The 21,156-nt window shown below is 37.2% G+C and overlaps 1 protein-coding gene across 2 annotated transcripts in view; it reads left to right on the top strand.

Annotated features, from left to right (window-relative positions):
* NAMPT (nicotinamide phosphoribosyltransferase) overlaps nt 1–20,506 on the top strand; it is a 32,530-nt gene extending 12,024 nt beyond the window's left edge. The window contains exons 2-12 of one of the 2 annotated variants that reach the window (XM_086609883.1): nt 2,960–3,116; nt 4,423–4,526; nt 7,169–7,297; nt 7,773–7,931; nt 8,298–8,434; nt 10,470–10,695; nt 11,878–11,997; nt 14,529–14,546; nt 17,227–17,367; nt 17,524–17,658; nt 19,378–20,506. In XM_086609883.1, coding sequence (XP_086466009.1) covers nt 2,960–3,116; nt 4,423–4,526; nt 7,169–7,297; nt 7,773–7,931; nt 8,298–8,434; nt 10,470–10,695; nt 11,878–11,997; nt 14,529–14,546; nt 17,227–17,367; nt 17,524–17,658; nt 19,378–19,491 — 1,440 coding nt within the window. In that variant the 3' untranslated portion in view covers nt 19,492–20,506. The remainder of the gene's footprint in view (nt 1–2,959; nt 3,117–4,422; nt 4,527–7,168; nt 7,298–7,772; nt 7,932–8,297; nt 8,435–10,469; nt 10,696–11,877; nt 11,998–14,528; nt 14,547–17,226; nt 17,368–17,523; nt 17,659–19,377) is intronic. The other variant, XM_086609882.1, reaches the window with a different exon arrangement.
* The last annotated feature ends 650 nt before the right edge of the window (nt 20,507–21,156 follow it).

Raw genomic sequence — 21,156 nt, 5'->3', positions numbered from 1 at the left:
TTTTTTTTAAGTTGAAACTGCCAGCCAGGTAGTCTGGTGGAGCTGCTTCCCCAGGTATGCTACCTAAAGGATAAATCAGGTTGTTCGCATTCCAGCCTGATTTCAGCCCTCAAGTTCTGATTTGCAGCCAGAGAGCTGTGTTTTGTGATCATGCTTCAAAGCAGAGCTAGAATGGGAAGTCCCTAAAAAACCCTGTATTTCAACGTGATAGGAAGAGATGGCACCAACTCGGTGTGTGCACTGTATACATTAAGCTAATTTTTGGGCCTGTAACCCGTTTGATAGAGAGAAGCATTTAGCTGGAGGAGATGTCTTTGAACTGCAGAACCAAAATATCTTCTTAAAGATGGTGTCCAAAGGTCACATAAACTTCCATTATAATATAGGTGTTGACTTCAGCAACCTGCCTGTAGTTTGCAAATTGGATAATTAGACTTTTTAAAGAAACCTGAGAAGGCAGTCTCAGGTGGATGTGAGTTTTCTTTGTTTTGCTTGAACTGTTGTGGATAGAACAGCAGCATTGCATTGTTTTGCTCTAGAGTTTGTCACATGGAATTCAGATGCTGGTTTGGGGGTCCTGGGATGTCTGCTCTGTACATCTTAAGCTGGTGGGCTCAGTGTTGGGTGTTTACTCTGAAATCATGAAACCATAGCATGCCAATAGGATGAAGAATAGAGATAATTAAACAAAGTTCCTAGGTGATTTAATCAAACCATAAAGAAGCACCAACTTAAAAGTCCAGTCTGAGTCATAAAAAAGAGCAAAATTTTTCGTACAGTTGCTGTAACTTAAGTGGCAACAAGGGAAGCAAGGAGTTTCTGCTCTCTGTGCCTTGAAGTAAATGATCCTTCTAATGAATTTGTTACATGTTCTTTTTCTTGGAGTCTGTTTAATACAATTTTTTGTAAGGGAGTTGTGTGTGTTCATATTCCTGTTAGTTAAAAGACATGTCAAACAGAGCATGTTTTTGACTGCTCCACAGTAGGGGGGAGGGTGTTTGGTTTAGTTTGGTTTGGTTTGCTTGGGTTTTTTTTCCTTGAAACATGATGATATCCTGAAGAGACTTTTCTGTGAGCTGACAGTGTGATTTACTTTTTTGAAAGTTCTGTGTAGAGCTAGAAAATGACATGTTATAATTTTTGGAGTGATGCACTTCTTAATAGCTAGAACTAAATCTAAAAGCCATGTTTTGTCTTTGGGTCTTAACCTACTCTTAAGCATTGTGCTTTTGAGTGGCTGTAGAATTGGAACAGAAAAGATTTGTGCTCCATTAAATGTCTGCGTTGCAGTGCTTTGTTTGAAGTAAAAGCAGAAATCATGCAGTGACAAGCTTGGGTTTTATTTGATTGGCCTTGAAAACTTCATGGAAGTAAAGATAATGGAATATCTGGAAATTGACCTTTTCATTATTTGAATGTTTCCTTGCAGCATTGGAAATACAACCACAAGGGCATTGTGTTGGTATATAAGTGAAAAATTCAGTTGAGCAGTCTAGTTCGTTGTGAAGATGAGTGAAATACTATATATAAATGACATTTGAAAGGAAAAATAAAACTGTATTTTTAAAATCCTTTAATATACAGTTTTGGCAATACAGGTAAGGGAAACCTTCAAATATTTTGTTTTGAAAGTGTCGGAGGTACATTTAAAAAACCAGGACAAGAAGGAAGAAGTAGTAAAACTAGCCTTTTTCCAATTCCTTGCGATATTAGAAACAAAAAATGTTAAGGTGATTTGGAGTAAGAAGTAGCAGCAAGAAACTTATGACAAACTCATGCTCTAACCGATAAATTTTGGGGTTTGAGAAATTCAGACACGACTTTCACACCTTTTTGAGTTTTTTGTTCTGTTGTAGGAACAGTTTTCCCTTATGGAATGTATAAACTTGTTCACAGACTTTTCATCATAATTTAAGAAAACTTTTGATAGCTTCACCTTTGGGAATGTCTTAAGTGGATTTATGTATGCCATAATTTAAACATTGATGGTATGAAATTTATGTCATTGTGTATTCTTTTTTGTTTAATATGGAATTACAGATTTTGTGTGGAGTTTGCTTTTTACACATTAGGAGAGAACAATTTTGCAGGTTTAAGTTGTAAATGTTTACAGTGCAGTTGTTTCAAATGATATGTTACTCAAAGTAAATTTCTGGGTAGATTTGCTATCGGTTGCTGAAAAAAGCTGCTATGGTTGAATCCAACATAACATTATATGTTCATATGACTCATTTCTGTGTACTACACAGGTTCAAACTGCAACTTTTCATGCTTCCTTTATTGGAAAAAAGTCCATCTAGCAAACTTTGTTGGGGAGGTACAAACCTCAGGTAGATTTTAGCAGCATTACTAACAGTAACAGGTTTGTAAGCTGGCTTTGACATAACCTGGGCTTGGGAAACCCACTCTGCTTATGGTGAATGGGACACTTGGGTAAAGGCCATTGTCAGTGCCTTCTTGGGTCTGGATGGCTTTTATTTGAGCTACGTGATTATAGCCTTCAAAATTTCAATCAAATGCAGTGAGTACCTCCACTTTGGTAGTGGCAGGTGACTGTGCTTCTTGTAGCTATTAGGCTTGGCTGAAGTGTGGGAGAGTGAAAACTGACCCTACACGTTGGTGCTCAGTTGTGCTCCTAAAATCCTAGCCAATGTCTTTGCCACTTAATCAAAGGAAAGTCATCAGGGGCGTGGAAAAGCTGATGATGAAGATTACTCTAGGGGGAAAGGCTTGACAGAGGAGCAAAGAATAAGATAGGGAAGATAGTCTTTTGAACTGAAAATTGAAGGCAGCTAAAAAAGGGGAGATCCCCTAAATACTTACTGTGTAGAACATGAATGGATAAATACTGATAGTAAAGAAGAGTTGGGAGTTACTCTAAGCTTTAATGTACAAATACGATTTCTCTTGTGATTTGTAGTGATGTTCTGAGATCTTACTGAAGTTTTTCTTATTGTAGGTTACACACTACAAGCAATATCCACCTAATACAAGCAAAGTATATTCCTACTTTGAATGTCGTGAAAAGAAGACTGAAAATTCCAAATTGAGGAAAGTAAAATATGAAGAAACTGTTTTTTATGGTTTGCAGTACATTCTGAATAAATACTTAAAAGGTAACTGTCTCAAATTCCAGTAAAACTTCACCTGTAAATAAATATCTTAATTTTTCTCAAGCCTGTAGTCTTATAGTTGAAACAATTCCAGGTTATTTTGGTACAGTGTAGGTAGTGACATGCGTAAGATCTTATTTATGTGACTCTGAAAATGAGATGTCCACCCTTGCAAAATGGTATTGACTTCTTAATTCAGACACCTCTCTACTAGGTTTATTTATGCCAATAGTTTATTAAAAACGAAGAGGTGTTCATATCCCAACCTCTGTGGGCGAAATTGAAATGAATAGATACAGAGCAAGACTGTGCACAGAATCACAAGAAGATGGAAGATTCGAGGGAAAATACATTTCGCGTTTTGAACGTAAACTTCAGTCTGTGTTTGCTGGTACATTTACTGCATAAACTAATCATGGTTTTAATTTACCTTAAATTTCAGTTGCCAGTCAGCTTAGATCACTGAATATGACAGCTATGCGTGAATGCGTTTTCAGTATTGACAATTTTAAGAGTTACATCTGAAAATTCCTTGGTGCCGTGTAAGGTTTTGTTTGCTTTTTTGCATTATGTGCAAATATCACCTGTTCTGACCTGAATGCAAGATGCCTTCTGCCAAACTTTAGAAAGAAGACTTTAGTCACATGGCTTACGTATGTTTGTCTTGATCCAGAATCCATAAATATCTCTGCCAATTCCACCGAAGATTGGAATTCCACTGTAATCAAAACATTTGATAATCTTGTTTCTTTTCTCTTTAGCAATCCGAGTATTGTTCTCTAACATTACCAGTAGATGATTGGTCCTAAAGCAGTAGCAATGCTTATCCAAATAATGTGGTTAGTTTGTCAGTTTGTATCACACAAGTGCTTAATCAAAGACTAATTGTAAGGCCTCTCCACAGGTATTCTCCCTGGAGCAGCGTAGCTTAACCCTTATGCTAGTCTGGTTATGTCTTGTTCCATGTGCCAACTTGCACAATCATTACGTTCCTCTGGGAAAAGTACTGCTACTAAAACCCTTGACCGGTTATTGATGGTCATAAAAGAGTAATAATCTCAAATTGTTCCTGAGTCATCTGCAAACTACAAGTTTATTTTATCCTGTTGGTTTCTTGAGCACCCTAATTTATGTAATAAATGAAAGTAAAATTTGGTTTTAACATAGCTAGAATAGTGCATTTGACATGTTCTCCATGTCTTTGTTGGAGGCAAAGTTACTTTTCTGTGTCCGAACCTTTTTGTCATTACTTTTCTAAATTGATGAATATCATAAGTTTCTAAACTTCCATCTGTTTCTGAAAACACAGGCAAAGTGGTGACCAAAGAAAAAATCAAGGAAGCCAAAGAAGTATATAGGGAGCATTTTCAGGATGATGTCTTCAATGAAAAGGGATGGAACTATATTCTGGAGGTAAGAATTTATGAAAATAGTATGAGATCATCATGAAGGATTTATGAATCAACTGTAGAATAAATACAGCAATCTCTCCTTTCAACCATGATAGTAAAGACTGGATAAATTTAGCTTTTTATGTTTAGCGTACAGGGAGTAGCAGCTGTCAAAGAATAATCGTATAATTGTAATTCCTTAGAGAAAAGTAATTTTCATCCTTTCAGATGCCAAATATGGCTTTTCAGGTAATAAGGATTTATGGCTGCCGTCAGGCAGCTAGTATAAGTGGGGCTTGTTGGCAAGTCTCCATATAAAATACAGTGCTTAGTGGGTGCTTGCAACATTTACATTGCTTTCTGTAACTAATCATAACTATTTTTCTTCTAATGCAGAAAGCATTACAACTTCTTGCATGTGTACATGGTTCCAGAAAATACATGTTTTGTTCAGTTGTGTCCTAAATTTTTCAGATACTTCAGTCGAACTTTAGTATGAAATACAAGGCTTCAGTACTTCTGACACACAAATCCCTCCGAATTAAGTCTTTCCACAATTATCCTCTTTTGCTTTTGTTTAAAACGGTGTCAATCTTCAAGTAATTGCAAACATCTCTTCTCTGTAAAAGCAGCAGATTCAGACTAACAGCATTCATCAGAGCTGTTCTCTGCAAATTAGTTAAATGCCAAGTTTCATTGTGGGTTCTAGTGAATTGATATTTTTGGCATTTGAAAACACAATTTTTAGTTCTTCACATTTATTTTTCCCTGGATACCCTGACTGTATGTATTTTATGGTGGCATCTGTCTGTGAACGTATCTGGATGTTCATCTTGCAACCAGGGTGGACCATAAGGTGTGCGAGAGAAAAGTGAGTTTGAACTAAATGTTGCAAATGGCAGCAAAGTAAATAAAATTACTGTTTTCTAAGAGGGAGTTAGGGAGAGGTTTGTAGAGGACTTGCATCCATTTGAAATACCTACAGATGTGAATTCAATCTCCATTTGTGTTTAAGCTACATTATACATTGTGAACTGCTCTCATCTGTATTCAAAGTAGTCTTGATCCCTCTTTGGCTAAACTGAATTAATACACTTTTAATGCTGCATGTCTGTGCACACGGAGTTGTAACATGGTTTAACTAATTCCATTTCAATGCATGCTTCTAGTTTAGTCAAAAGAAGCCTTCCTGCATATGCCCTGTATGCATTGTTTATTCCTTTGTCAGATTTTCTTGTTAAAATCGTGCATATATATATATAAACAGATACGATTTCCACTTCTTCATCTTAGATGCTGATGGCTCTAAAACTGGAAGTGTGTGTACCCTTTGGGTCTTTGTATGCCCTTAAATGCACACAGAGAGCCTGCTTCTGTTCACTGAGTTCTTGTCTATGTTTACATACCCACCACTATATGCTCTCTGGCTCTCTTACCTAATGGGTAGTGTTAGGTAAAGTGGAGGGAGCAATGGGTGTATGAGTGAAGTGCCAAAATGAATTTGAAATGTACACGCACGAGTTGGAACAGAGAGTAAATGAATGAGTAGATGCTGATAGGGTGAACAGGTGGAAGCAAGGAATGGACTGCCTGAAAAATGAGAGGGTGGTGTAAAGGCTGGACGTTGGCAGGAATTTGATGATGTGATAGAGATGTAAGCCCTCAATTGTACAAGTTGATTGTACCTAAAATTTTTGAGAAGTCTGACAGCTAAACCCTGTGTGGTATATAAAAACAATTTGCTGCAACATATTACACTTTGGAAGAAACTTTTAAACTGTGGTGTAGAAGAGACTTCTGATGTGTATTGGGCACTGGAGAATATGTTTTCATGCTACTTGTGAATTCGTGTAGTTTCTCTGAAGTGATGCAATTTTTGTTACCTTTAAAGAGTATCTCATGAGAAGCTTTCTGTCAAAAAATATTACTATACAGAACATTTTAAGTATTGCCAGTTTATCTTGCAAGCCTCTTTCAGAAAGTTGTTAATTACTCTTTTAGAGTTACTGTTTGCAACTTACCCTTTTTCAAAAGCCATGTTTCACACAATATTTAGTTCTTCACGGATGAAAGACTGAATTTGACAAAAGGATGACACTTCAAGATTAGTTTTCATGTTTAGTGAATAATTGAGATGATAAAATGATAAATGATAAAATATTCTTTAAAATAGATGTTAAATGGATCCTACTCTAAGTTAACAAAGCACACATCTATACTAAGCAAAACTAGACTTTTTTTATGAAGGCCTAGATAATAGCTAAACTTTTTTTAGTTTACTTCATGTGAAAGCACTGAAGAAAACTGAGTAGCAAATACTTTGTGTTTTGTGGACAGAACTTAAGTATTTTTATAGAATATTTAGGCTTTCCTGACTCAATTTGCGCAAGTAATATAATGGATAACCATAATTTGGTGTGATAATCCTGTAACCTAAAAAATAGTCTGTTTTTCTTCCTTTTTTTGATAAACTTGGATTTTTTTTATTTATTTGGGTTGATGGGTGTGCAAACAAACCAAATTATTTTTAAAGTTGAAAGAAAGAGATAAAGAAGAAAGCTTTATCAGTAAACTCACAACCTGACTTTTATGCATTGCAGTCGAATAAGAGAAGTAGGTCTTAATCTTTCCTGTTGTCTGAAAATATTACTGTTTCTTACATAGAAATACGATGGCCATCTTCCTATAGAAATAAAGGCTGTTCCTGAGGGCTCTGTCATTCCCAGAGGAAATGTTCTTTTCACAGTAGAAAACACAGATCCAGAGTGCTACTGGCTCACAAATTGGATTGAGGTCAGTTTTGGAAAGTTAACGTGTTTTTCTAAGTAGATATTAATGCACTTAAATTAAAGGCTGAATCTCTTATTGGTATCGAGGAATCTCTGGCAGCTTTTACTTTCTGCCTTAAGTAAGGATCCTTCTTTTAATGCTCTTAGAGGGACCTTTTTCCCCTACCTGGCAAGAGATCGTAATAATTTTACAGGAAATTCACAACGGTACTTTTATCCACAAGCAAAGGAGGATGGTGGGAGTTGTGTGTCTGTAGCTTGGGAGTGGTCATTCCTGAGATGGTCAATACCTGGTCTATCTTATAAAGGTATTGTAACGGCTAATTACTTTAGCCCTAAAGCAAACTGTTGGAGGCATCAGTACTTTCTGAATGGCCGATGAAAACAGATAGGCCTTTTTGTGCCTGATTAAATGCTGAGTGGGGATTTTTAAGTCCTAAGCAAACATACACCTAATAATGTGATCGGTTTTGTTTTAGACTATTCTTGTTCAGTCGTGGTATCCAATCACAGTGGCTACAAACTCTAGAGAGCAGAAAAAGATTTTGGCCAAATATTTGCTAGAGACTTCTGGCAGCTTAGAAGGACTGGAATATAAACTGCATGACTTCGGCTACAGAGGAGTTTCTTCACAAGAGGTGATAATACTTATCTAATAATTTGAGAAGTCTAACTGTTGCTAACTACAAAGGATTGTAGCATGTATCTGTTAACAATTGTGTTCCTGTTCAGCTGTGAAATTGTGAACGCATAGAGTACTCTGTTTGGACTTACTGTGGAGGGAGGCAGATCTGGAGTGGTGGGTGGGTATGTGTCTGAATGAGACACTAGACAGGAAGGGCTTTTTTCTATATGGAAGCTGTCTTTTATGTGTAAGTGCATGAAGAGTGTATTGGTGAAGCAGAAACTGAGTCAGAGTTTTGCTGTTACAAACTATTGCTAGGCAGTGACTGGAATTAGGCTTCTGTATTTGGTGTGGCAACTGAAAGCTGCATCTTTTTCAGACTGCAGGAATAGGAGCTTCAGCTCATTTGGTGAACTTCAAAGGAACAGACACTGTAGCAGGAATTGCATTAATTAAAAAGTACTATGGTACAAAAGATCCGGTTCCAGGATATTCTGTTCCAGCTGCTGAACATAGGTAAGGTATTGGGCTATTAAAACCTTTTGAAAAATAGTTTAACAAAATGTAATTTTTTCTTATCCATCTTTGTATCCAAGAATATTAAGCTGTCTCACTTGTATCATACAATATTAGCCTTGTCTGATCTATCTGTTGATGCTGAAGTTCAATACTGATGCCTCTGTATGTTCTAGGGGCACAACAGTGGCATGGTTGTTCTTAACTGTAGATGTGTTTTAAATGTTTTTAACTATAACTTTCTTTTCAGCATCTAAGTAAATCGTGATTATTTTTAGAATAGACTTGAAGGCTTACAGGTTAAAGTAGGTATTAAGGATTCATATTATGAACTTTAAATTTTGTTTTAAACATAAAAGCATAAAACAAAAAACCATGTAAGTTGTAATTCTGGACTCTCCCAGATCATGTTCTCCCTCTAGAAGAGGCAGTTGCTCTAAAGCTTCCCATCAGCATAAGTAATTGGCAATAGCCAATGGTAAATCTCTCAGTACAAATTGTGGATGATGGATGAGTTTTTGAGAGTAAGGAACTGATCTCAAACAGACATTTGAGATGAAGAGCTGTCATTTTTTATATCAAAGTTTCACTTGCATGTCTGCATACTGAGTGAGCAGAATATAAAGGAAGGGGTGGTCATTTTTTTCTTATCGAGTACAAAATCTAGTGCTTTTAAATAGTGAATATTTTCACTTAGGATTGCAAGACAGATAATGGAAAGGCTTACATGAATAGCCCGCGTAGAGTAGTGAGCATCTTTAAAGGAACACTGCTTCATATAACTTTCTGGACCATTGCTGTAGAACGCCTGCTTGATCTGTAGATGTGACAAATTTTGTCTGAAACATATTCTCTTAGCTTGGCTTAATACTACAGTTAAATCCAAAATTGATGGCCGAAGCAACTATAAAATTGTTTGTAACGAAAGCAAACACAGAGAATCAGAGAACTGATGTCCTTTGCACAGCATATCGAAGTGGTGGTATGAGAGCAGACAGCTTCACGGGCCCTAGTTAAAGTTTGCATTGCCAAACACAGACTGCAGTCACCTTTTCCAAGCTGATACGCAAACGGTCTTGTGCAAGAGACACAAATTTTTCCAGAATTGTTCTCCTGTTCCACAACTTCCAACCTGAGGTTGTTTTGTGAGTGTGGTGCTTGCCACTGGCACGCCACCAGCATCGTTCCTCTGGCAGTCCCAACCTCTTTGAAACAAATATTGTTTTGTCTCTTCACTGCTGTGAGTCGGAACTTGTTCACACAGAATTAATGCTAGCATTTTGTGGCAAAAATTCAGTGCCCACTAGCTCTTAACTGCACACCTATGCTTTGCACGAGAATGTTCTTCAGTGTTCACACACAAGTTACTAAAGTCAGTTATGTCAGCTGGTCCGTGACAGCCACGTACAGAACAGCTACTGCAGATCAGCTGCATTCAATAACTTATTACCTCTCTTAGCAACTCTGCTTTATGTGCTTGCCTGTACCCTTGTACCAAGGGTAATGCCCTGAGGTTCCTCTAGAAGAATGTTTGCATGAGTGAGCATAATGGTGTTAAATCACTATTAAAAAAGAAAATAAATTGTGTTTACTTCTAAGATTTTTCTAACATATACTTCTAGTTCTCTACTTCCTATTTTGTAGTCTGAAGTTGCCAGAGCAGATGCATCTGAAGTTGCCAGAGCAGATGCATCTGCAGTCCTTGCATCTGTAGTTCCCTAACTGTCTGAATTTCAGATTTAAAAGAAACTTGCTCACAAATGTTAAATAAATAAAATCACATTTACATATGAAAGAAGTTTCACCTGTCAAGTGTTTGTCTGGGTTGCCAAAGGTGAATCTAGGGTGCTGTTTATTTAACATATAGTATGTTTACTATCCATGCAACACACAGCTGATAAGCACATAGTTTATACTGTCTTGTAGTCATATTGTCTACTGTTATTTTGAACTGTTACTGGAAATGTTAGAAATACAGAATGTGTGATTTGACATAATTGCTGCTCTAATGTGGATTTTTTAATTAACTTCACAGTACCATAACAGCCTGGGGGAAAGATCATGAAAAAGATGCTTTTGAACACATAGTGACACAGTTTTCTTCAGTGCCTGTATCTGTTGTTAGTGACAGCTACGACATTTACAATGCTTGTGAAAAAATATGGGGTGATGACTTAAGGCATATAATTGAAGCCCGAAGTCCAGAGGCACCACTTATTATTAGACCGGATTCTGGGAATCCCCTTGACACTGTTTTGAAGGTAATTCTTTCTTGAAGTCATTTGTATACAAGATTGGGAAGGGCAATTGTTTGTTTAGTAATAACCGGCTAACAAACATAGGAAATGTAGTACTCTCAACTTGGTGTGCATAGGATATAGTTGATGCTGGATGATTGGGACCTATGAAAAATGTAAAAATGTACTGCATCTCAATATAGATATGGAAACTCTTTTGCAGTCTGAATAGTTTAATCTTTTTCATCAAACCCATTCTTGCATACCATTCTTGAAGCTTCTACAACAGTTACCAGTTTTGCTGGTCTAATGATGCTGGAATGATTCTATTAAGAGAGGTCTTTCATCACTTAATAACAAATAAAACAGGAAACAACTTGAGCATTAATGAGGCCAATAAGACTTTTTACCACCAAGTTTAGGTATCGTCACATCCTGTATTAGTGTAATTCACTGTTTTACGCTACAAGTTTAGCGCTCTTCTCCCTTTAAGGTGTGCATTGAAGTCAGTGGCACAGGACCTCCAAGTTGAAAAATGCTTCTTGCCTTGTAGCTCCTTAGAGAGCATAGTGATTGTTGCAGTTCTGTAATACAAGCTGTTGATATCTCTGAATTTTAGTAGCTGTCAGCACTGTTTTAATAAGGAAACAGGAGATTTTACTTATGTTGGTACTCTATCAAATTAGATCCATACAGCTTTAACACGTTTTTTTTCCTGTGGGACAAGGGGCGTATCACAAATAGGAACTTTGAATAATCTTTGTTAGAGCTGATAAGAAAAACTCCTAACTGAAGTGTTTTATTTTAATTATTGGTGGCTAATAAAATCGCAGAAAACTGAAAGCCTCATCCACCATCTTAAGGGAGGTCAAAAGAAAAGCAGAATCTTTAATTGACACATTTAATAGCAAAAACTCACAGCAACCAAAGAGAGAAAGGAGGGAAGCATGGTTCTGATTAGCTCTCGGGTACAAGTTCATAAAGGCCATATGGTTTGTGACTGCTTTAACCTAATGGCTCTACGACGATGGCTGGCATGCTTTTTGTTTGTATGCCTATGTGGATAGATTTAGAGGAAGATATGTTGGTATATTTATGGAGTTTTTTTTTTTTGAGAGCATGAATCAAATGTGGCAATTGTGTTTCTTTATTGGAATGGCAGGTTTTTATTTTTATTTTGAACTGTCTCCCTTCTCTTTTCAATAGGTCTTGGAGATCTTAGGGAAGAAGTTTCCCATTACAGAGAACTCAAAAGGCTACAAGTTGCTGCCACCTTATCTCAGAGTTATTCAAGGGGATGGTGTGGATATCAACACATTGCAAGAGGTAGGAGATCCTGTTCATGTGTCAGGGTGACACTGGCAATGTTGATATTTAATCTGGACTCTGTTATGACTAGTCAGATGTTAGAGCAGAGACTGCTGACCCGGCCCTGCCCTTCATTCCAGACACTGGCAGCGATATCCTAATGCATAAAACAAATTCATTAAAACTCCACAGGGAATTATTAAGTCACACTAAAAAAAATAAAAGGCATTTCAGAATCCTCCTGTTGTAACCCTTCTCCTCCCACTGTCTCTCCTTTTGTTTGCTTTCATCCTGCTTGTCAAGCCTAATTTAGTTCGAAGTCTTGGCAGTGTTTGGTCCTTTCACTGATATCTAAGGCACACTGCATGATCATTGTGCCATAGCAATAGTAGTAATTAACTGGTTTGTCTCATTAGTTATATACCATCTGTACTGTGCTTGGAATATTGAAGGTGTAGTTTTGAAGGAGATTTTGTACGACAAGGGCAAGGGAGATGAGTTCGTTGATTTGGGAACTAATGGAATAAGGATTGTTGAAAGCCCAGAAAATACGTATAACAGATTAGGCTATAGTGTGAGTCAAAAGTATAATTTCATCAAGACAAAAATTGGTTATTTAGTAGATGCTGCATGCCTGAAACTAGTTCTAAATTTCACCATTATTGACTAGATGGAGATACTAGGTAATATAATGTGGTTGCAAAGATACAGGCTGCAGTAACTGCAGATGATGAGGGGCATGTGCAAGGCGGAGGATTTGACTTTATCAGATTTGTACTGGATCATGCATCTTCAGCTGTATTAGAGTTCAAAACCAGAAATAAGTTGGATAAATTTAAGGTTAATTTTACTTGATTTTATTGACACTTGTCTTAGCTTTCTAGATTGACACATCCTTAGATTCTTCTTAGCAAAATTGACTTTTGATGCTTCTCAAAACTAAGAGTAAGAGAGACATCAAAGCTTGTTTTAGAGTCTGAAACTAACTACATATTCGACACATAATGTGAACCTCAACCACAAAACTTAAATTTGTCACTCAGATCCTTAGAGAGCAGTTAATATTGAGATTATTACCTGATATGCCAACTCTAGTGTAGTCATGCACTACAGTTTCGTTCCTCTTCCAGTGGCCTTTAAAGCAACTTTTATTTTTTGTCCCACGTGGCTTTTTGAGAATAGACAATTATGCTAATGTGCTTAACAGAACACAAGCATGAGAGGTTAATAGCTGGAAAGAAAGTATTTTCATTAGATACTAGGGAAAGAGACTCTTTTTTGTTGTTGTTGTTTTTAAATAAACTTCTGCTTGTTCTCAACAACTGTGTTAGGCAAAGTATGTTGTTGAGGTTTCATGAGTCATGATAGGAAAGATATTAGACTATTAATTCTTTCTTGTAAGGAACTCAAAGGTTGCTTTCCGTAAGTTATACTGGACAAAATTCAAGGATGCTTATGCAGCATTGATTGTGCTCAAAATATTTAAACTAATATTTAACGTATTTACATTAGAGGAGAAAAATGCATTGCTCTTCAAGATCTAAATAGAGCAGGAAAATAATTCCAGCAGCTAATGGGAGAGGATAAGAGGCAGAAGGAGCAATTCTTTGTTCAGATCATCTACCTGTTTACATATCATCCTCATCAAACTGTAACTGACTCTGAGAAAAAGTCTACCTGCAATACTTAGTAGAAGGGAGCTGAAGATCCGGTTCCACAAGACGTACAGAGCAGGCAGAGCTCACTGCTGCCTAGTGGCTGCCTCCTCATCTTTTCCTGGCTCTGTAATCTTGCTGCTCACTTCATGTCAGCTTTGGTCATTGAACCACTGGTCATTAAGCTAATTTAGCCCACATATATAGCAGCAAACTAATTCGACCAAAAGTGATCAATTTTCTGGTTTAGTGAATTGCGTTGGCCCCAGTACTCACAAGCACAACACAGGAGAGAAAATAAACTGTTGTTTTGGGCTGGGAGAAGCAGGAAGGAAGGAAGGAAGAAAAGAAACGCTTCTCATTTGACAGCAGCAAGTTATGTTGGAGCAAAAAGACCATGATCTTGCAGCCTAATTTGACTCATGTTTAAATTTCATGGATCTCTTGATCCTCTTATGTTAGCAAAACCAAGGTTACCACGCTGACTTTTGGAAGACTGGGTAATAGCTTGCCATTTAAAAACAACCAAACAAAACTCACACACAAAAAAAACAACCAAACAAAAAACCCCACCACAAAAACAGACCAGCCCTGAAGTATAATTCCTCCTTTTTGAAAAGCTTTTTATATGAAAAAATATGAATATATTACTGTGGCCATCTTTCTCTCCCCCTTAAAGCCTATGCAGGTGATTATTCCAATTACTCCATATCAGTCTTAGATTCTCAGTATGATCTACTGTTATGGATCAGATGAAAGGTAATGGGTACAATAGGAAAATCTAGAATGAGTAATGACTAATCGATCTCACTTAACTATCCAAACTAGCTGAAACAACAATATAAAAAACAACTCAGAGTATAAACTGGATTTTAAAATTCTTTGTTTTAATAGGGGATGCTGGTAGAACAGGTAAGGAACCTTTTCTGACTTTCTTCTAGCATTTTCACTTTTTGAAATCATTCCAATCTGCTAACTCCACAATATACTACACTTTCAAAGGATTTTCTTTGAACATTCAATTTCCAGATGTCTTTAAATAAATTATTATACAGAGAAAATCCTCTAATCTGGAGTCACAGTTGATATATTAATCATGCTCATAATGGCCAGAGGAAGCTGGTTAAAACCTTGACACCTGAACTGTTCTCCCTGTATAGGTTTGAAAGTGTGAGATAAGAAATTCTTCTGTATTGTTTTCCTTTGGAGGAGGCTTCAGTAGTTTCAGATCTCCCCCTTTTCTTCTTCCCTATTACTGCTGCTGTTTGCCTTCTCTTCCCCATAACAAAGGACGCTGTTATCTGGGCCTCTGCTGCCGGTCAGTGGTAGAGTCAGAGCTAGAAATCCTTTGGGAGAGAATAGAAAAGTGGAAAACAGTTCTTCACCCAAGGTAAGTGAAGAGTTGTGCCTGTGGCACAAGATGAACAAACCCTCTGTAAATGAGAGGAGGAATGCTAGCTGGAAGGAGGTTCACATTTCTTGTCACCCAGGCAAGGAGGTTAAGCAGCCATGGCCCCGCTACGCTATACTTGTACTAGCATCTGTTAACCTACACGTGTCAGTGAACATGAAGTCTGAGCATCATGTGCCTTGGTAGGATGTCGTTTATGCCGAGTAGCTTGTGCTACATCTTGCAGGCACGTTCAGGCAAGTTCCATGTCAGACCTGATCTATAGAGCTGGATAAGGAAAGGAATAGAATACATTGGCTCAGGCTTGGCTGACAGTTCACAGGGCTTCAGGCTTGTTCATTGTCTGGACAGAACTTGATCAGCATTCAGGTGGAGTTTACCTACCTTTGCCTTTTTGCTGTATCCAGGCCCTGTCAAGTCTGGTTTCTTATGGTACTGTTGGGCTTTATGCCTATGGAGAGGGACTGCAAAATCCCTTTTCTTACCCTTCCTTTGTTGTCTTCAGTTACTTCTGAGATGCTTAAGGAAGAATTCCATTCGTTTCAATCCTTTATGCTCCCTGGGTACCCCGTTTAACTTCTTCCAGGAGAACCTGATCACCTGAAAGTACAGATTCCTTTTGTGCATGGTCACTGTCTGAAAGGATACGATGACTACTGCTAAAATCCACAGGATTGTCACGTATTGAGGGGGTATTTGTTCAGGATGCAAAGCTTCCAAAGAGTTTCCTTAAGTGAAAGTCATGGTGGTAGGGCCTGAGATTTGTTTCGCTTGGCTTTTTGAATGAAGAAGCTGAATAAGCTGGTGCCATTAGAATGATGGAAACTCACTGATGAGATCTCTACTGGGAATATCTCTGCTAAAAATGTAGTGGATAGGTGTTCAGAGCATACCCTCAAAAGGTTATGGCTCTGCAGTCTGCCTCTCCTGGCTTCTGTCAGGCATTCAGACTTTGAGAATATCTGTGCAGACACAGTCTGCATGTGACTAAATGGATAAACAAAATACTAGTATACTCTTTTGTTTACATTAGCTACCCGTTTGCCACTATCTGAAACTGGAATTGTCTCTTTTTTTTTTTTTTTTCATATGAAACTTTAATTTTGCCTTAGCTGTCCCTTAAAAAAAGGAGCTTGACTTCAGTAGCTGTTGAAACAATCCTGTTCAGTGTTACTCTGGCATTTGCTTTTGATGCAGGAGGCTGAGACTGCACAAAAGACTACTAGATTTCTGATGATGTTCATTTTTTTAAACTCTACACTATTCCCCATAGATTATATCCTTCCATTCTGCTTCTCACCTTCCTCTTTTCTGGATGGATGGGATTTTGTTATTTCACCACTCTGAAGTTATCTTACCCACTTTTGTTAGTAAAATAATTAGGAGATAGTACACACACACTCTTATCAGGGCTATAACCATAATTTCAGGCTGTCATAGAGGTAGTAGGTCAGGGAAACAAATCTTGGCCGGTTATGAGCATGACTAAACTAGCACCTAGTACTCCAGGATAGAGGATGTCATGTTTGTCTAGGTAGAATGAGGGTGGAGGGTAATGATATAGTAAGTTTTAACTTGATTGTTGATAGCAGTGCAGTTCACATTGATTTGTACCTGCCTGAGAAGGTGGCAAAACAAACTTTTTGAGCAGCTGTATGTATTTCTATTTCCCATCTTCTAAATTGCTAACCTAGTTCTAGACAATGTGATTTTCAGGACAACTGCTCTGTTGAAGTCATTGGTCGAAGTGGATAATAACTTTCTGGAGTTCATGAACAAGATGACTGCATTGTTTCAGGATACATGCTATGCTTTGAAGTCTTCCCATATTTCTGAGGAATTGGAAGGCTCTGAAACACTCCCATGAAGTCTTTTATTTTCTTTAGAGCTCTGATTGGGCATTGCATTACTGTGCTACCCTAGTTTGGGAAGTGTATATGCTGGAAGGATAGTAGTTTTACAGGAAAATCTTTCTATAATTATGCCATGCTGGAATCACAAATAAAAAATGCAAACAGCGTGCCAAGTATTGACAGAATTGTTACACAAACCTCCTGGAAACTGAATGTTAGTTGGTTTAATTGTCTGTAAAAGCATCTTGTTTAAGTAGTATAATATTTTTTATGGAAAAATGGCATGGCCTAAAAGTGTACTCCATCATAATTTTCTTTTTCTTATTAGATCGTGGAGGGAATGAAGAAGAATAAATGGAGTATTGAGAATATTGCCTTTGGATCTGGTGGAGCTTTGTTGCAGAAACTAACCAGAGATCTCTTAAACTGCTCCTTCAAATGTAGTTACGTGGTGACCAACGGTCTCGGGGTATGTCTTTGCACTACTTCTACCGCTGTGTTTTCAATAGAGGCCTCCTCACTTGAAAACCTGTTTGACGTTTCCTGTTACGTTACCACCTTCTGCATTAGTTACACAAGTCCCACAAAGCCCTTTCCTTTTAAAAAAATACTCTTTTCGTTTTAGGTAAATGTCTTCAAGGATCCAGTTGCCGATCCAAACAAAAGGTCGAAGAAAGGCAGGCTGTCATTGCATAGAACACCAGCTGGAGACTATGTGACACTGGAAGAAGGCAAGGGAGATCTTGAGGAATATGGACAGGTATGAATTTCCAAAATGTATTACGTCGTTCATGCAAAAATAGACTGAGGAAAAAGAAGGTTATAACTTAATTTCAGGATTTACTTTTTTATTGCCTTTTTGTTCAACTCTTATCTATTTCCTCAGAAGTGTCCCACGTGCCAAATTCAGAATAATTCAAATAACAGAATGTTAGGATGCCAGTAGAATGTTCAGGCTTTATAATTAGAGATCTTTCCCTTTTGTTTTTCTTCAGAAACAAGAGAACATTGCTGCTTTTTCCCAAAACTAATGTCTGAGTGTTGTAGAATATATGCTAGCCAAGTAGTTTTGTATGGGCTATATTGCAAAATTTGAGTAGTGATCTGAGTTGAAGATGGGAGAGGGACAGACACAACCAGAGTTTGTTTCTGCTTACCCATTGAGGTTTTTAAATAATTCCTCCAGGTGTTAATACTCTATACATGGAGTAGTTGCCCAGTTTTCAAAGATGTAAATTTAAACTAGGAATTCAGTTTCTCTGTTAATTCTTTACAATTGCAAAATGAAATAATACTTTTTCAGTAAATAAGCACAAATTTCAGACTTTCAGTTTCTCTCTTACGTTTTCAATATGCAAGCAATTAAATGTTTAACTGCATGTTGAGTCTCTTCCTGAAGTTATCAAATTGCACTTTAGCCTTTAGAAGCTGGAATTTTCTTGAGTTTTCTGATATACAGAAGCACATTTCTGTGATACTAGGCAGAGGAGTACTACTACGCGTACTGTTTTATGCAACAGTAAGCATAAAACTGAGATCTCTCTGAGAAATTTCAAACTGAGTTATATACCATGTTGATAATGTGGTCTGGATGCCAAGATCTAAGAAAAAAAAACTTTCAAAGTTATACATAGATATATGCATCTAGATATGTTTGTGATGAACATTCATATATATATATATGTATATACGTAGAGAGGGAGGGATCTAATGGTGAGAAACCTTCAAAACAAATCACAAGACCTTGGCTCTGAAATTAGGCAATATGTAGTTCCTTCTTTTTTGACAGATTCATTAAGAAGTTTTCTGTCCAAGCATATTAGAGAAGGCTGTTGGTGTGGTACAGGTTCTGGGGCTCCCTGGGAAACGACAGGGAAACGTACTCTTTATGTGGGCCTATTTCCCTAAAGCCACAGGTCAAGAGGTCATCAAGCAAGAGGTCATCAAGCATAGCGACTGCTCAGCATTGCTATTGTGCTAACTTTTCTGCGTTGCTCTTTGAGTGTGCTGTTTGCAGCACTTCTTGATACACTATTTTACAAAATACATGTGCAAAGGAGACTGTGCAGAAATATTTTTTTTTTAATTATTTTTTTCATAATTGCTCTGGCAGAAATAAAGACTTCCTTTAAACATCTGTACTTGAATCGTATTTACTTGGTTGAGTGTCTCCTTTCTTACCAGCTGCTCAGGCAGAGTATATTTAGCCTGTGTGTTTTTGACTTTGGCCAGATGTGGACAACTCACTTTAGGGACTACTTGGCACAAAGCTTCTGTGTGCATAGGATGGCCTAAATCCTCTCTTCTGTCTAACCATTAGTGAAGGTGTCAGAAGAAGCTGTAAGGATTTAGTATCTTGACAGTCTAAAGCTCTAGTCTTGCCAGACTTGATTTGAGTGCTCGCTTTTGAGTCTGTATGACCTATGTTGTTTGTTCTTTTGCCCAATTACTCTTGCTAAACCAGCGGTATTTCTTGCAGGATCTCCTTCATACGGTATTTAAGAATGGAAAGGTAACGAAGTCATATTCGTTTGATGAAGTAAGACAAAATGCCAGGCTGAAGAACAGTGAACTAGAAATGGCGTCTCACTAAGTTTCATTCCATGTCTGTGTATGTGTGTGTGTAACAAGTACGTACTGCATAGCTACTGGATTTATTGTACAGATTTGTGTGTTTGTGTTTTATGACATTGTAGCCAAATTATTTGTTGGTTTATGGACATACTGCCCTATCTTTTGCCAGTCTTTAGAAAAGATGAAATCAGGAAATGGTACTTACATTGTAAAACATATTTAATGTTGAAGTGTGCTTTTTAGGGCCCTTTGCCAGTAGTGATTCAATCTGGTATTGATCTTTTCACAAATAAGACAGAGCTGAGAAACTTTTTTATATATAACAGAATATCACAAAATGGATTTACATAAAATTATCATGATTGCTTTATGTTTATATTTAACTTGTATTTTTGTACAAACAAGATTGTGTAAAATATATTTAAAGTTTCAATAATTAAGTCTTTCCAACTTTTCATGATTTTTATGAGCACAGACTTTCAAGAAAATATTTGGGGGGGGGGGGAAATCCATTGCCTTTTGTCCATTAATCAGCAAATAAAACATGGCCTTAAAGTTTGTTGTGACATTGTACCATTTGACAGCTAAACCAGGACTCGTATCTCCTCAAGATCCCATAGAATTGCTGACCTCACCGTTTCTTGTAGTTGTCTGTATTAGTAAATCTACATTAAAGAAAATTACTGTTCTTACTAGAAGGTTTAGGTACTACAGACCTTGCTGGCACAGTAAGGTATGTAAATGAAATGCCAAATTTGAAAGGATTCTCTACTGCAACTTAACTTGCCAAGTCTATCCCACTTGGCATATGCACCTCAATATTTTAAGAGTAAAGTTTTTAAGAGATCTCCTCTTCCACTATAGAATATATGTGTAAAATACTGAAATATGGAAGCGGTGTATTTTAAAGTAATTACACTTCTGGGTTTATTTTTCATATACTGTAAGTGACATGACTTTAAGCAAAATACTGGTCTGGGTAGTGCACTTTTTTACTTTTTTGTATTTTTTTCATTGATTTGCCTTTTGTCAGACTGGATGTTAAATTGTAAAAATGTTCAACTATTTTTGTTAACTACTTTAATAAAACTTTATGCTAGCCAAACTCCTACATGAATGGCAGACCTGTTTCCCCATCTCGCCCCGTCTCATTGGGGTGAGGAGAGACTTTTATTTTGCAGAGGGTAGCTGTAAGACACTGAGAGATACTTTTGAACTGTCTGCACTTGATTGTACTTGCTCTCTGCATATGCTTGATTTGAATATCTGCTGGAAAACAAAACTGGTGAGGATTTTATTTGAGAAGCTATGTAGTAACCTCTGAAATATTTGATAGTATTGTAGGATGGCTCTCACTAGAAAAGTACCTTCCTTAGTTAAAAAGCAACAGCGAAAGCAAATGGTTCCTGTGTTATGCTGGTGATCATCTATCAGCCAATGGCTTAATATACTGGTGTAGTTAATGTAGTTAATGCTTCTAATTAGTAAATGACGTTACAGAAAAATTTTAGGGGTCCCTTAAAATAATTTAAGCCTACAAAATTTTATAAAACATGCTTTTAAAGGAAGACTGAAAAGCCATACTTCATTGTTCTTATTCTCTCGCCAAAAAGGGCCACATCAAAGCACCCATAATATTTCCAGGGTTTGTGGTTAAGACATTTATGCCCAGTCTCAATAGTTC

The sequence above is a fragment of the Tauraco erythrolophus genome, chromosome 4 (genome assembly GCF_009769465.1).
Source record: "Tauraco erythrolophus isolate bTauEry1 chromosome 4, bTauEry1.pri, whole genome shotgun sequence".
NCBI lineage: Eukaryota > Metazoa > Chordata > Aves > Musophagiformes > Musophagidae > Tauraco > Tauraco erythrolophus.
The sequence above is the reverse complement of the archived record's forward strand: the minus strand, read 5'-3'. Positions and strand labels throughout refer to the sequence as shown.